The sequence below is a fragment of the Leguminivora glycinivorella genome, chromosome 22, assembly GCF_023078275.1.
Source record: "Leguminivora glycinivorella isolate SPB_JAAS2020 chromosome 22, LegGlyc_1.1, whole genome shotgun sequence".
NCBI lineage: Eukaryota > Metazoa > Arthropoda > Insecta > Lepidoptera > Tortricidae > Leguminivora > Leguminivora glycinivorella.
The window spans coordinates 8,182,453-8,200,276 of NC_062992.1; the positions used below are offsets into that span (position 1 = coordinate 8,182,453).

Here is a 17,824-nt window from a genome sequence, read left to right on the forward strand (position 1 = left end):
TGCACTCTTGTGGATAAAATGCAATTTTGCTATCAGTTTTCGAATAGCAAAGTAAGCCTTTACCAGTTGGTGTGGTGAAAAAGAACAAGAACGCTTCGCAGTAATTTTTGTTATGATGGTGATGGAAGGACTTCACAATTTAAGCTACTTAATAGCTAGAGAAAGATGATAGTTGTTTTGGTGTAAACTTTTTGTTCTACTCACGTTGCATCTTCCATGCTACAGGTGGCAGCCTCCGCTCCGTCGCGAATTAAGTTACCGAGTATTGCGGCGCGGCGTCCGATTTCAATCGCCTTGCGAACAATAAATTCGGAGTCACAACAGAGCCGCTGATCGTACATGGCGAATCTATAAGAGTTCATCGTTAACATACTATTAAACACACATAATGGAGACACATTAGAAGTACCTATTTCTACTCTACCTGCACACATTATTTGAATATGTGACTTAACTTTCAATGTAAGGAGTACATCTTTGACAAATTGCTTGACAAATATCATTTGTTAAACTTGTTAAGACGCTACAGGAGCGAAAATCCTAGAATGGAGAGAAGCCCCCCCTCTCAAATTGGGAATTCTAGTTAAATATACCTACTAGTGTTATTAACTAGATTTATCAAAAAAAATGTCCATCCAGAATAACTCAGTTAACAAATGTTGCGAAAAAATCTTTAAAATCGAGGTTCCGCTCTCGATTTCCTCCTTCAAAACTTAATCAATCGTAACGAAATTTAGAGATCTGAATAAAAATGAAATAATCTGTGTCGGACCGTTTAATTTTGAATACCACACCTTTTTCTGCGCCATAATCAATGAGGCCGTTTTTGGAAATTTTTGACAGGCAAAAAAATCAGAACGGTCCGACACAGATAAAAATAATAATAATCAGTGTTGAAAAAATCATTGCTGTAACACCAGAGAGGAAATAGTCGAGAGCGTTTGTATGGAGAATAGACCCCTCCTGTATCGTCTTAAGCCATCGAGTGTAGAATAAACCTTTTCACTACGATATTTTGACCTCTTTGGGCTACCTACACTACAGTTTTAAACTTATCATACAGGGCTCGCTTTTTGAGTTATGTCAATGTCACCTGGCAAACATAAACACAAACATTTAGGCACGCAATTATTATTTCAACGTTTTTTTATACATTTACACAAATAATTATCGTCAGAAGGTAAGGTTATTTATCAGTTTATCACCATTAATTTAATTATTTATTACTTAATAGTGACGAGATAATGTAAGTTCACCTTCACGATATATATTGTCTTGGATTTGGTTTACCTACTAAAATATTTATAACAAAATAATAATTTGTTAAAACAGCTTTATTCTCAAATATTACGTAAGTACACTAGTTGTAAAGGTTAGTGGATTGAAATGATCTTTGCTGGCCTCAGTAAAAGGGTCATTATTTCAAGGGGTTCTAAAAATGTTCAAAAACAAAAATGCTCTTTTTGATTAGTTTTTTGTATATTATGGATATAGTCAGATATACAAATCAAAGTTTTAATGGTGTTAGAGATCAAAATGATTATTTATGTAAAAAAAACTCAAAAAGCTATATTTGGTGGTAACGAAAGTGACCATGATGACCACGAAAAATAACACTTAATCAGATTTTAAGCCTTATACATATATAAAAGAAATTACAGTTATAACATGACTTAGGAACCATCGATTGCAATCAGTCAGGTAGCAATGAACTTGACATAAACATTGCACGTTCATTAAAAAAAATAAAAATAACTTGCTCACGAAAGTGACGAATTCAAACCATCACTTTAGTTACCCAACTTAGTCTACGCCTTAACGTCTGAATTTAATCACTGTCATTGAATCAAATATGATTTTAAATGTGTTAACTACTATTTTTAGATCGGTATAGTATTTATGTTGTACACTTTCATATCAAACATTCAGACTTTCAGTTGAATTGTCACTTAGATGATTTTCGAATAAGGTTTTTCTGAGTAAACGTTTTCCAGAACGTTCGCGTTGTTCCAGAACTTTACGGTGTATTTGTTTAATAAGCTTATTTTTTGCTATCGTCTCTTTTTGCCAGCAGATATCTATAGATATTGATGTCTTCTAAATAAAAGTTAACTATGTCTTTTCTAATCTAAGTTTACTAATCGATTTCTTTTTTCCTTCGGAATCTTGTTTTGATATTCATATTATTTCCTTTTCAAGCTTTTCTTTGCTCTTGTAAATTGTTCGTTGTTTTTTTTTTCTCTTATCTGTCATTAAAATTTGCCAATCTAGTGTCTAATATTTGCACCTTTCTTCTTAAATAATCGACATAATCGTGTTTTAATTTTCTGCGATTTCTGAGAGTCGCTTTCTTACCCGCAGACGCGCGCGAAGGGGATGAGTTATGTTTTGATATTTCACTTGAAGGTGGCGTTTTTTCTCTAATATTTTTCTTTGTATATTTTGCTTGTTTTGCTATATTCTATCCCTATAACGTTTAGATCCCTCCAGTTTTTTTGCGTAGTATTTAAACGGTATGTTTTTTTTAAATAATAATCCATTTTCTTTTGTTATTTAATATCTTACTCTACCTTACTACCTTACTTCTGCTATGAATGACATTGGCATCCGTTTAAATTTTTTCAGACATTTTGGCATAATTGAACTGTAAAACTTATTTTATAAATTAAATCACCAAAATACTAATATTTACCACTCCGTACTATTTCTACATATAGGTGTCACACATGTCAAAGTATTATAAGCATATATCTTCCAAAGAACTTTAATTTAATAATTAAATTTAACAAATTCATCTCCCGATGCATCATTTTCGTGGTCAAAAGTCACTTTCGTGTCCGACCACGAAAGTGACTTTTGACCACGAAAGTGACGGATCACGAAAGTGACGACCACGAAAGTGACGATAGTCTGCTTTAACGGATTTATACTGAATAGTTTTTAAGTTATAACGGAATTACATGGTCGACTTGTAAATTAACCCCAGAAAGCATGAATTAAGCATATTAATATAATTTAATAATTAAACACTTACCTAAACTTAAGTCAACAAAAGTGACGCACGATCTTTGACACAGACTTGACAAGATACAATATTATTTTATTACTCATAAATGATGTTCGTCATCAGTGTCCAACTATTTACCAAACTTTTGACACAGAGTATCGGTGTTGCTAATATTTAAAAATCGTATAAATACTTTGATGTGACCAGTTTTTTTGCCAAAAATATTACTAAATATGAGTGACCACGAAAGTGATGATGATTTTTGGAACAAATTAAATCATGTCAATATTGATATTCATCATTGCTGTATTTTTTGCGTTTTTGTTTTATATGTAGCCAACATACTTACACATAAGTATATACAGTTAACATTGAGTTTTTGCTAAATATGTATTTTTAACAGTAGTGAGCAGTAGACGATGTCTCATTCGAACTGACCACGTAGCGTGATGTTTATTACGTAAATCGGAAATTTCAGAAAAATATCTTAAAATATCCTAAAAAACATTATTGGACGATAATAGTATTAACAAAATAAACACGTAAAGTTAATAAAATATCATTTACTACGTATACTTTTCTGTACATAAAGTCTGAACACAGTTTCATGCATTGAAATAATGACCCAAAAAGGACCTACAGCCGAGTACCTAAGTATGTGCATATTTTGGGGTGACCAAATTGCTCAAAATAGACTTTAGATCCTACTCATAGTGTTGTGTTCCTGCCGTTGAGTAAGGCTGCCAAAGCTCAATGAGGGTGCGACATGGCTGGAGTTGGAGGTGTACATATACTACGGTGACCGTTTACCGTTAACAGTATTCTTGTTTGCGACCATCGTAGTATCATGAAAATCTGTAGGTAGGTCCTCGATTTTCTTATATGTATGTACTAGCTTTTGCCCGCGGCTTTGCTCGCGTTATAAAGAGACAAAAAGTAGCCTATGTCACTCTCCATCACTTAAAAAATCACGTCAATTCGTCGCTCCGTTTTGCCCTGAAAGGAGGACAAACAAACAGACACACACACTTTCCCATTTATAATATTAGTATGGATTACTACGCCGTGTCTTGTGTGCCAAGCAAAGAGGATCGAGTATTATAGAGAGTTACTGTCAATGTATTGGGTTGGTAAGAAAGTAATGAGCGAATCATAACCAATATTGTAATTATTATTTAATTTATTATTTTAATCATTTATCAAAAATATAACGGCCTTCGTTATCTACTACTTGTCTCCATCGTTCTGGTAAAGAATGAATAGCATCGGCGAAGAAGTTCTTAGGTTTAGATTAAAAAAACTCAGCTATGTATTATCGTAGATGGGCTTGATCATCGAACTTTTTTTCATTCAAGGCATTGCTTAGCGATCTGAACAATGCGTAATCCGTAGGTGCCAAGTCTGGAGAGTACGGTGGATGAGGTATCACTTTCCAACCTAGCTCCAATAGCTTTAGCCGAGTCACTTTTGCAATGTGTGGGCGAGCATTGTCGTGTAAGAAAAAAACTTTAGCATGCTGTGGACGATTCTAACAGATTTTTTGGTTTAAATTTTCAAGCTGATTACAGTATACTGATGCGGTAACAGTCATTCCACTTGGTAGGAGTTCCCAGTGAATAATACCATGAATATCCCACCAAACGGACAGCATAACTTTTTTCGGGTGAGGCTCTGTTTTTGGTGCCTCTATTCCTTTTTCGTTTGGAGCTAGCCACTGACGTTTGCGTGTGTGATTTATATATAAGACCCATTTTTCATCTCCAGTGATAAGATGGTCCAACCAGTTGAATGTGCGGCGAAAAGACAGAAGTTGTATGCAGATATCGGCACGGCGGTTTAGTTGATCTCTATCAAGTTCGTGCGGTATCCAAACACTGTATTTGTAGTTTTTTCCCAAATCGTGTAAATGTGTTTCTATGGTGACATGAGAGCAGCCTAACTCGGTAACAAGAGTACGACTCGTTAGCCTCGGATCTCCTTCAATTAAGGTTTTTAATTTGGCTCCATCAATCTTCAGCGGTCGACCAGACTTAGGTTGATCTGATAATGAAAAGTCGCCACTATGAAACCGCTGGAACCATCGTTTCGCCGTGGCCTCAGACACAACTTCAGAAGCAACACGCTGACATATATTACGCACTGCTTCGGCGGCTGAATGGCCAGACTGAAATTCATATAGTAAGCAATGCCTTACATGCACTTTTAATTCGTCCATTTTCTTCCTTATGTTAGCTCGGCGACAGCTAGTGAATGACTAACGAGAAACTGTGCGACTCGCCCTTTATATACTTTCGACGGGATACCCCCATTTGCCAGAATTTCATTTGCCATAATTTTATTTGCCATCCTATTCAACAATCATAATATTGTTTCTCATAACATCTTATGCCATAATCATTGTTTACTATATTAATCTAGTGCCAGAAACTTTGTTTCCCATAAAGTCAGTTTCCATAATGTCATTTGTCAGAATCATCGAAATCCGTAATTACCACATTCCATACCATCATTTGTCATACAAATTAGCGTCCAGAAAAGTCAATTTCCATAATGTGCTTTGGCAGAATCGAAAACTACTATAATAGGTACTAGAAGGACTAGAAAATGAAACTGCTATCAGAAAGTAGGTTAGGTTAGGTTAGAACTGTGACCCCTGGAAAATGAAACTGCTATCAGAAAGTAGGTTAGGTTAGGTTAGAACTGTGAACCTCTGGAAAAGGAAACTGCTTGAAAAGTAGGTTAGGTTAGGTTAGAACTGTGACCCCCGGAAAATGAAAATACTATCAGACAGTAGGTTAGGTTAGGTTAGAACTGCGACCCCTGGAAAATGAAACTGCTATCAGAAAGTAGGTTAGGTTAGGTTAGAACTGTGACCCCTGGAGAATGAAACTGCTGGAAAAGTAGGTTAGGTTAGGTTAGAACTGTGACCCCTGGAAAATGAAACTGCTATCAGAAAGTAGGTTAGGTTAGGTAATAATATGGGCAATAATTAATATGGCAATAATTGCTTATGGCGTTTGAATATTCTATGAAACCATATTATTGCACTTAATAATATGGCTAACAAATAGTATGGCATTGTATGATTATGGAAGGTAATATTCGGATAAACAACGAGTATGTCATATGATTTTTATGGTAAACAAATCATTCGGGCAAATGAAATTCAGGCAAGTTAGATTCGGGCAAATGAATATTATGTTAAATGACTGTCGGGCAAACAATAGACAACCACTTTCGACCATAGAAGATTCTAGAACTCTCTCAAAAATTTTATATGGAATTCAATCGATCGCTCATTAGTTTCTTACCAACCCAATAAAATATGTAATCACAGTGCATAGACTGCCATCTCTTGACACAGGCTTATTTAAAACTTTTGAACCTGTTTCGACAATTTGGCCCATATTCTTAGCTTGATATGTTATAAAACGTCAAATATTAGTATTAGCGCCATCTAGCTTAGCGTACCCCAAAGATGTAATGCCATCTAGGCCACCGTACCTTTTTCTGTATGGTACTGAGGTACGTTTTTTTCTTAGACTTTATCTGTCTACACGGAGTCTTTGGTGCCAAGTAAATCTGATGTTCATCGTATCTCAATCTTACAAAGTGAATTTAGGGCACGTACTTATAAGAGACGTCTTCATCAATTTTGCAAAACGTCACTCCTGTAAATAACTTTATTATATCGCCAATTTATCGGTGATGTGATGTCGCAAGTCGCAATCGGCTATGAGATCAGATTTTAAATCTCTATGAATAATATAATGACTATTAACAACTATAATAATATGGGGTTTTTTCTACGTGTTCCCATTCCCATTTAAAATATTTACATCTGGAAAACAGAAACGTTCCAATCCATCTGAAATTGTCTTTGAAATGAAAGACTTTTGTTTTTCATACAAGGTCTAAAATTTAATGACAATTTCATGTGGATTGGAACGTTTCTGCGTAACTACGTCCAATTGTGAATTGCAGGTAAAATCGGCATCCTCAGTAGTGTAGTGAGGTTTTTTATACACATGCAGTTGTACAGTCGAGTTCAGAAATATGTGATTCATACTCAGAATCGCGAGGTCTTTCGATCCTGATAGGAGAAAGAAATGTCCCAAGTCTTCCATACATTTTTCAAACTTTCCATTACGTTATCGCCATACAAAATGTATGAATGGAACGAAGTGGATAACGGATTAGGAAAAAAACCTTGGGACATTTTTTTCTCCTATTAGGATTGAAAGAGCTCTAGATTCTGATTCGAAAGCACATAAAAAAATCCAAATCCAAAAAAAGTAGGGTAGACAACTTTGAAAAAAATGAACCAGTAACCAAGTTAAGCATTAGTACATTACATCAGAGGCCGGGAAAATGAGGATTTCCGGCCAAGTGGGTATATACGGCCGAGCGAGCGTGCGAGCGAGGGCGGATAGGGATACGAGGCCGGGAATCCGTTTTCACGCCGAGGCATGTACATAGTGCTTTTCTCAAACATACAATGAAATAAAAAAAAATGCTCTAAAGGACAATATTTTATAAAAAAAAGTTACTTTGCAGGCCTAGGCCTGAAAAATAATATGAAATCCCTTTACAGTCCTCTCGAATTGTTGCGCCCAAAAAGCGATACTTCCCAGCCCATTTTAAGGAACGTAAAGACAATTTCATTGCATGTTTGAGAAAAATATATTTAATATTAGATATTTTTGTTTGCCTAAGTATGTAATTATAAACCAATTCGACCACACGTTAACAATGTTAACATGGCGTTGTCGGTAGGGTAGGTTACGAACCTACGGTGTACGCTCCGAAAAGTAATCTAAATAGTTCAGATGATACGGCTAAATATATGCAAAGATATTAAATTAATAATCTTGTATTTTTTCCCATCACGGAGACCATTGTGCATTGGGCATTCCGGTACTTTGGGCGCCATAACCAACATTTACATACATACATACATACATATACAATCACGCCTGTAGCCCATAAAGGGGTAGGCAGAGCACATGAAATTACTAAAGTCTCAGTGCCACTCTTGGCAAGGGGTTGAAAAAAAACGAAAAATTGTAACATTGCAGTGACAGGTTGCCAGCCTCTCGCCTACGCCACAATTTCACCCAAATCCCACAGTCGACTTCTACGACACCCACGGGAAGAAAGGGGGTGGTGAAATTCTTAACCCGTCACCACACGGGCAACAACATTTATAGGTCCTTTTGACAATTTAATATAACGGAAGAGGTAATAATTTTTTGGCATGTTGCCTGTTTCAATAAGATTTATCACAGTTTTTTTAACGTTTTCAGCAAACATGGGCGACGCAAAATGCACGTTCGGAACTCGTCCCCCCGTCGACCTGCAGATGCTCAACGAGAAGATATACCGGGAGGTCAAACACTTCAGGAACTATAAGACCTACCGACCTAACTTTGGCTGTTAGTACGATCAACTCATTTGATTTCTACGCTCCGCAAGTGCGTTTTCACATTATCCGATCTGATATCGGACCTATATACCAGGGTTCGAAAATATCCGATATTTATAATAAATATCAAAATATCGGATATTTATGATATATATCGGATATATATCAACTTGGATATATATGCATTTTCTATGGAAGACATATTATTATTTTGTTGCATTATTTATGAATACAACTTTAGATAAGGAAAATTTACTAAAAAACATAACAGTTAGTAGAAAAACAGTAACACACTAAAAAAAAAACCATATTTTTAACAGTTACATTTTTTAAAACCATTTTTGTATTGCAATATTTATAAACAAATGATAAATATCGGAAATTTATATCCATTGATATATATCGTCGAATCCCGCTGGATATATATCCGATATATATCGGATATATATCTTGATATATATCCATTGATATATATCCATTCATATATATATAGATATATATATTCATATATATATATAGATATATATATATCAATATATATATCTTGATATATATATTGATATATCCTCGAACCCTGCTATATACCATACATTACAGGCGCCATCTTGGATTTTTTCCATTGAAATCCTTCCGATATCCGATATCGGATAGGATAATATGAAAACGGACTAACGCGTCGTAGTCATCTTTCCACTCATCCGTATTGGCGCGACAGAGCCAGTTGTGTATCGTCTGCCACAGAATGTCAACGGTTAACTATACTATTGGCTACTGGACTTAGGGTCGGTTGCACCAAACCGTCTGTCTCCGTGAAAGCGTTCGTTAAATTTTATTGTATGGGAAAATCCATAGACGTCTGCTGCGTGACGATGATGTGTCTGTCAAATGTGGTTGATGCAACTGGCCCTTAATATCTTTAAAAATACATCACAAGGTGAGAAACTGTTGTTTCGGGTCAGTGTGCGTAGCCGAGCGCACAAACGCTCACGAAATGCTTATGCTATATATTTATATAATAATAATAAAGACGTTTATTCAAAAGTTTGAACACAGGTACATTATAAAAGTACACAGGCATGCTTACAAACTAATTGAAAAGGTAGGTGGCTCAGCTAATGTCTGTGCCAGAGGGCCTCGAGGCGCAGCGGCCACAAGGACTGCCAGCAACGGACGCTGTTATTCTGCCACCACCAGATTTATAGCTAGCTAACTAATAACTAACAGTAAAAACATTAACGCCATTTCGGACAGGATAGCATAAACTGAACAAATGCAAGGTGTGTGGAATTAGGTACTATCTAAAAATATTTTTCTTAAGATGATAAAAAGAGAGATGATGTCGTAGAGTGATATTTTTAGGAATCAAGTAAAGAGCGCGAAAGAGAAAAGTCTCAACCAAAAGTGTATGTTACTTCCTTCTGGAGGTCCAGTAAATAAGCCTTACAACGTTTTTTGAAAACCGCCAGGGACTTACAGTTAACTATGGGTGGCGGCAAATTGTTCCAGCATTTAGATGCAGCATAACGAAAACTGCCTCTAAATGACTGGAGTCGAAACAATGGAAGGAAGGTACGCTCCTGTTTCTCCCGCAGGCCTCTGGCCTTTCGGTTCGGCTTCCATTCAAGTTTACGCGCAAGATAAGGTGGGATGCCAGATTGTTTAAGCGTAAATACCAGCGCTGCAAGTTTTAATATTCGTCTGTTAGACATATTTAGTTTTCCTGCTTTATTAAGGTAAGGGCTAATATGTGAGCGCCGAGGGACATCTTGGCAAAAGCGGATGCATGAGTTTTGAACTCGTTGGATCGCACGTTCTGTTCTTTTTCTTATGCACGGACCATAAACTACGTCTCCATAATCAAGTTGGGATAGAACTAGGGCATCCGACAAGCGTTCACGAACATTCTGCGTTAGGTAGGGTCTAAGTTTATACAGCGAGTTTAAAGCACCATAGCATTTTGGTATCTTCGAATTGATGTGTGCTTCAAAACGAAGTGATTCGTCCATCACGATACCTAAATTTTTCACCTGACTCTCCTCTGAAATAGACAGCCCCGAAACTCTCAAACCAATGTTGAAGCCTTTTACCTCAGCTATCTGTTTTTTTGTTCCTAACACCATGAAGACTGACTTTCCAGGGTTGATGATGAGGCCATTGTCGTTAGACCAGCCTACTACAGCCTCTAAATCCGCGTTAATTTGCGATACTGCAAGGTCGACGTCAGTTCTAGTGGGGCGTATATGCTTCATCAGCTGGGTGTCGTCGGCATACATGTGGTACGAGCAATTTTTAATTACCTCGAGGAGGTTCGAAGTGTACAGACTATATAAGGTTGGACCCAATATCGACCCTTGGATTACTCCTCTGTCAAGAATCCGAGGTGATGAGCGAGCAATTTTACCGTCTTGGTTAGGGCACTCAACTATTTGGTTTCTGCCTGAGAAATAGGAACAGAACCATCGACAAAGTAACTCTGAAAATCCGTAGGTCTTCATTCTATTTAGTAGTACAGGAATCAATATGCTATCAAATGCACGGCTAAAGTCTAATAACACGAGGAGTGTCGCTAGTCCGTCGTTAGAAGCCTTTAACGTCTCATCCACCAGATGTGCAATAGCTGTCGTAGTGCTATGATTTTTACGAAATCCCGATTGAGCTTCTGGTAATATTTTGTTATCCTCTAGGTGCTTTTGTACCTGCTCATTCACCACTTTCTCTTGAATCTTAGAAAGCACTGACAAAATACTTATCGGGCGAAGGTCGGCGAAGGTCTGTGGAGATACCTTTTTGGGTATAGGTTTGACGATAGATGTTTTCCAGGCTACCGGGAATCTGCCGGATGACATTGAAGTATTTATGATAGCAGTAACAGCAGCAAGTGAATGTGGTAAGGTCAACTTAATCATTGTTATAGTTAGACCGTCACTGCCTATAGCCTTCGAGCTGATAGAATTAATTACACGGCTAACTTTCTCAGTGGACACGTTTTGTAAATGTAATGTTCCGTACTCTGTACATTGAGTAATTATTACTTCGTATAGAGGAGCTATAGCAAACAACGAACGTGTCACAGCCTGTAAGCTGAAGGCGGGGCGAGGGGGCGGGGTGTGAACCAATGGCCTGCTTCCGTAACGTCGCAAGCGCTACGATTTTACTCGGCGCTTACGACCTTTCGGTCGCGATGATGAGCCCTGCATAGAGTGCATAGATTAGAAGTCGTAGTATAGAAGTGACATGGGTTTACATGGGCATTTTTTAATTTATGACTTTCAATTGGCGTGAGTTGTTAACAAAAAACATAAATCGCTGTTAGTTTTGTAATGATAATCAAGCTCGAAATCTGTATTTAAAACTAAACTTTTTTCACGTTCTGAATTTAGATTATAGCTTAGTATAATTCACGATGTTTTTATTGAAATTCCATGCTTAATTATCGTTGCAAAACCGACAGCGATTTAACTTTTTTTTAACAACTCTGTGAGTTCCAATTTTTTCAAATGCCCACATTTTTTAAAGCTGTATACGGACTGAGCGTACATGTGTACACGTAGCCGCAACTGGATATTAGTTATTTATGTGACATTTGCATAATGGTAGGCATTAAAAGATGAGTGTTGTTTTTGTTGTGTTAATAAGATAACATGAGTGTTTTAATGCCTAATTATACACATATAACTTTATCTACATCCATGTATGTATGGGCGCGGGTTTATCGTCCCATAGAAAATTTGAATTTCGCGCGTTTTTATACTCTCATAATTTGCTTGACCGTCTACCTACCCAAATTCATTCAGGCAGGTTAGGTACTGCACTTACATTTACATACTCACATGAAATTCGACACGCGTATTGAGAATCTGTTATAGACCGACATGTCGGAAAACTGTGCAATTCTGACAATAATAATTAAATAACCTTTTTTGCGTCGATAAATATATATAATTTAATGTATGATAGGAAACTTGAACTAACTTGCGATATTGTCACGTCTGCTTTTGTTGCATTTTTTACTCTTTGGTTTCATCGAAACATGGCCGCCGCAACATGGCGCTTCGGCATGAGTTTATATTGATACATTTTTTTAAAAGTAAGCGTGTTTAAACAAAAATGCAGTAAACCTACGTATGAAAAGTCACTCCTTAGCTTTTGTTAGATTTTCCTGAGCAGTTTGTGCAGTACCTCACTACACATGACGGCATTATTTAGACGAAATATTTTTCATTGCGATACGTCAATCTACCACAGCCGTTCGGCACAGACTAAGCGCGTTTGTGCTGATCAGCTCTAAGTGTTGTTACACAAAATCAAGTTGAGGTGCCCTCTCTAGTTAACATAATTACTCAAAGACTCTGTATCGCCGCTCGAGAGAGGTGTGGAGTCAATGAGGTTATGCTGTTGTGCAGGAGGGACGGAATCTACGAAGAAGTTGTTTACAAGGTCCGGTGTACACAGATGGTGAGGTATTTCATCTCTTACTTGTCTACCTAAGATGTTGTTTACTTCGTTCCACATTTGTTTAGGGTTGTGAATATGTAAGTTGACCTTCTTTGTCATGTATGCTGTTTTTTCTCTTCGAATTGCAGTAGTCACCATATTGCGAAGTGATTGGTAAGTTTTCTTTTTTTCTGGACAGTTTGATTTACGAGCTTTCTGTTCAGCCTTATTTCGTTCCTTCATCATAATTCTTATAACATCAGTAATCCAGGGAGAGGGCGGGTCTTTGAACGTTCTTGTAGTCACCGGCGCAAAATGATCGAATAAGCCTAGCATAAGTGTGTTGAACCGGTTTACCATCAAGTCTACGTCCTGGGTTGCAGTAACCCATTCCCATGGTGTTACGGATGCGGCCCAGCTATAAGTCTCGGGATCGAAGCGATTAATAGGCCGGTATGTAATCGTTCGAGGTTGAGGTTTAGGTGTCAGAAGGGGAAACTGGGCGTAGATGAACCCGTGGTCACTTAAATCTTTATTGTGCGTGACCGCCATCATAGTCGCTTTAAAGTCGGGTCGGCAACAGATGATATCAATCAAGGTTTTGGTGTTATCCGTAACACGCGTTGGTTCAGAAACGATCTGTGTTAGTCCATATTTATGCAGCAGTCTTATAAAACTTAACTGATTTGAGGTTGGTGTTAGCATATCTAGATTCACATCACCCGTGATTACAAAGTGATCATAACGTGGCACAATTATGGCTAAAACATCATCAAGTAAGTCCATGAAAGAAAAAAAGTTACTATTAGGTGGCCTATACAATACTCCTACAGCCAGCTTGTGTTTGTGCAACTGAGTCTCAACCCAGATTTGTTCCAATTCGGATGGGGGTAAATCTAAGATGCGTGATTTTAAATTGGACCTAAGATATAATCCAACACCGCCGCCGATTCTGTTTTTACGCGGTACGTGCCAAAGTCGATAACCAGGTATTTTAAACATATTCATGTCTGAGTGTGGGGTTAGCCACGTTTCTGTAATGCAAGCAATATCAATTTTATGATTTCTTATGGTTTCCCTAAATTCATCCCTGCCGGTGTTCAAAGATTGCGCGTTAAGTAAACCTAAGTGAAGATTACAATTTTTATTGTTTTTAGGCATGATACGACTTTTATTTTATCACTCAACAACTTTACATAAATGTTCACTTAACGGATAAAACTAGGTTATTATACAAGGTATGCACCTAAATTTTTATTACTAAAATTAGCTCGGTCTATTAAGGAATACAAAATACAAGCAGTAGGTATATTATTAATATTACACTAAACTAATACAAATCACTGAAATAAATGAGTCAATTTTGGAATACAAAATACAAGCCGAAGGTAATATGGAAGTACACTCAATGAATTTAATTTACGATGGTATCGTCAGCGACAGAATTAGACTTGGTTTTAACAATAGCTGGGCGTCCCCGAATATATTTTATTGTAATGTCTGTTTCACCCTCTGTGACGCGTTTGTTCAGCTCCTCTCGCAAGTATTGCAAATATTCCCTTTGTTGAGGGGTCAGGTCCGCCTTGATCATCGCCGGCCGCTGTAACTTTTTCTTCTGACGAAGAACTTCTAGTGCGTCAGCCTTGTTTCGCAGGACAACCTTCAGAGGGCGTGGGGTCCCATCACTATTTCCATCTTTTTTAGTACCCAGTCGGAACGTCTTGATCCCGACGCAGCTCACTTTACTCGAGACACTGTTAATGATAGCTGAACTCTCCTTCAGGTCATGCTCCTTCCGTTCCTGGACATCAGTGCTTGAGGACTCTGGGATATCATATATAATGACATTTTGGGCTCTATAGGCTCTTTCGGCTACCTCATGTATAGTTGACTCCGTTGTGAGCACATTTTGTCGCGCGCGTAGTTGTTTCACTTCCTCCGTAAGCTCATCAACCTTCTTCATTAACAAAGGCAACTGGGCCATAACTGTCTTGCAATCACTACATAGAAAGCTCATGACTCTGACTACAGTTTTCAACTCAAACACCCTGATTTCTGTTGGAGATAGACCATGGCAGTCGCTGCACAGCAGGTTCTTGCATGAGTCGCACGTCACCGACAGTTTTTTTTCACTCGGTGTTTTGCTGCATTTTGCACACATTGATTTAACTGGTGTCATGTTGTGGTAGATTTTCTATCAATACGCTGGCAACACACAAGTGACAGCTCAGCTGTCAAAGTCAATAAATAATTCTTGAAAAATGAGGGTGGGTTTAAAAATATGCTGCAGTTTAAATGTCAATCACATGTTTTTCACACTGAAAACTTCATTTGTAGTGCAAAATACGTAAAGATAACACTATCACTGCGTCCTTATATAGGCGCAAACCGTTTGGTAATGTTTCACTGTCTATACACTGGTTACATCACAAATTCATGTTAAAAACACACGAGCGCGAAGTCACCGTTATGACGTCTTTGACAGATCTCCCATCCCCATATTTCATAGCTATCTATCTCTATCGCTCTTTCGTATGGGCGTGACAGAGCCAGACTACATGCATGGAACATAATTTATACTTAATAAGTCAAAGGGAAAGATAAAAAGTAAATGAATTGACCGTGACGTCACTCCTTATTTCATAGTAATTCCATATTAGCAAATCGTTTTGACAGTTCATAAAAAGTAGCTGATTTGACTACTAGGAAACTAGCCTATTATTAGGGTTGGAACATTCGAAACAACTTCCGACCATCTGTTTAAACTCGGCTTCAATATTCTCATTTTTTTTCCGTTTTGAGCAATTTCAGGACCAGAATAGAACGATGACCTGACAGAGTAATCCATTCTTATTTAACCCTATTTACAGCTCTGCCCGTCGCCACAAAGTTCTACGCCAGACACGACCAGCTGAAAGACGAGTCGGAAGAGCAAACAAAGAAGGTGGCAGACTATGCCTACAACGTGGCCCAGACGAGGGCCAAAGGGCCCCACAGCAAGTACCCAGCGCCAGTTACTGAGAGTCATGTGTAAGTCTTTTTATTACTATATTCTTAACAATATTTGTCCTAAGTGCATTTTCACATTATCCGATCCAATATCGGATGTCGGACCGATACATACATTACAGACGCCATCTTGGAATTTTTCCATTGAAATCCTTCCGACATCCGATATCGGATCGGATAATGTGAAAACGGAGTAAGAAGATAGGTTGACGACGACTGCTTATTTGTTTACCTTTCTAATTCTAAAAAAAACGGGGTATATAATGATACATCAATGGGTATATACTTGCATGAAATTCTTGAGCGCTATTGCGGGAATAAGACAGTGTTTTTACGATTGCGTTCATTTTCGTCTGAAAATCGTTCATATGTCTACTACAAGATTCTTAGTTTAATTAGAGAAGGTGCATGGCAGACTATGCTTACAACGTGGCCCAGACGAGGGCCAAAGGGCCACACAGCTAGTACCCAGCACCAGTTACTGAAAGCCATGTGTAAGACCATTTTAAAATATACAGGGTGTATTCTGATCATATTTTGATAGTTGGTCAGTGAGGACTGAGGACAGCAGCCCGCAGCCCGGATCATCGCGGTACCAACCGCGTGCCTACAGTTCGCATCCTAACCCAACACACTAAATGTCTACAAATTTTTTTTCTAGCCTATATTTGTGTCCCGCTGCTGGGAAAGTCGGCAAAGGCCTTCCCTTTCTTTCGTCACTTATCACGATTTTCCGCATGTTCCGGCCCATCGCTGCTACGTCGAGGTCATCCCACCATCTCTTCTTCGGTCTGCCTCTGCCCTGGCCTATCGGCGGTGTCCAGTCAGTAGCCAATTTGGCCCACCGATCACGATGCATTCGGCAGACATGTCCTGCCCAATCCCACTTGAGCCTTGCGGACTTAACACCCACATCTACATTACCAGTTTTGGAACGCAATTCTGTGTTTCCACTAGTTTTTTAAAGTGTATTTCTAACTGACACGATCTGATACAGTAACTTATTTGTCCTACAGGTATGGCTGGTACACAGCTCCACTTGTGCCTATGGACCGTAACGACACTCGTTTCTACCACCCGAAGAAAGAGAGCTCACACACCAAGATCGAGGTCATCATTCGCATGTGCAACCCCAAGAAGCGGGCAGAGGGTTAACTGGGGGAATCAAAACTGTACAAAAACTGTAAGTTGTAAAAATATACCAATTTTAATTTCATTCGATTGGCTTTTCTTTCTAAGATCATTCGGTATATTCTTGGGTCGTCTCGTTTCTTTTTCGTCACGTTCCTAAATTTGTCCGATTCTGCTTTCGTCAGCCATTCTTTATTCGTCACGATCGTCGATGATGTTTCTCAACTAAGCTTACGCTCAATTTCGTTGGTCATCTTTATCTTAATCCGTCTCGTTCTTCACTCGTCATAATCTTCTTTCGGCATGTTCGCTGTTAAATTTATGTTTTTCGTGTTTTGACTGCAGACTAAGTTGACGAATGAAGAATGGCTGACGAATACAGAATTGGACAAATTTAGGACGAGAAAGGAAGGTCGACCCAAGAGTATACCGATCACTCATCTTTTGCATGGGAACCCTGTGAAACAGGCAAAGGGTTAACAAGGAAAATTAAAACCATATAAATGTAAACACTGTAAGTTGTAAAATAGACCAAATGTAATTCAAATGACTTTTCTTTCTGAAATCACTAATGTGCATCTCGAAGAAACGGACAGACAGACGATTAAGACGGTGCTAGAACCCGCATTGCAAGTTATAAAATTATATACCAATTTCTGAGTCTGAGAAACCCAATGTGAAATCTATAAGTTAAAAATATTATACAGCGCGTAAACCTAATAAGGGCGATAAATGAAACCAGGCATATAATTCAATATTGTTATCATCAATTAAGAGGTGTTTTTGAGTTACTCTTAATTTTCAGCCCATAGTTAATA

At 38.0% G+C, this 17,824-nt stretch overlaps 1 protein-coding gene across 2 annotated transcripts; it reads left to right on the top strand.

Moving 5' to 3' along the window:
- Positions 1 to 1,097: 1,097 nt before the first annotated feature.
- On the top strand, positions 1,098 to 17,093 carry LOC125238022 (protein FAM183A-like). Of its 2 annotated transcripts, none has more exons than XM_048145301.1 (4): positions 1,098 to 1,185; positions 8,314 to 8,442; positions 15,737 to 15,896; positions 16,892 to 17,093. In XM_048145301.1, the coding sequence occupies exons 2-4, from the start codon at positions 8,319 to 8,321 to the stop codon at positions 17,028 to 17,030; spliced, it is 423 nt and encodes a 140-aa protein (XP_048001258.1). In that variant the 5' UTR covers positions 1,098 to 1,185; positions 8,314 to 8,318; the 3' UTR covers positions 17,031 to 17,093. The 2 variants fall into 2 exon arrangements, with proteins under 2 accessions (XP_048001258.1, XP_048001259.1); XM_048145302.1 differs by having other exon boundaries at positions 1,104 to 1,180.
- The last annotated feature ends 731 nt before the right edge of the window (positions 17,094 to 17,824 follow it).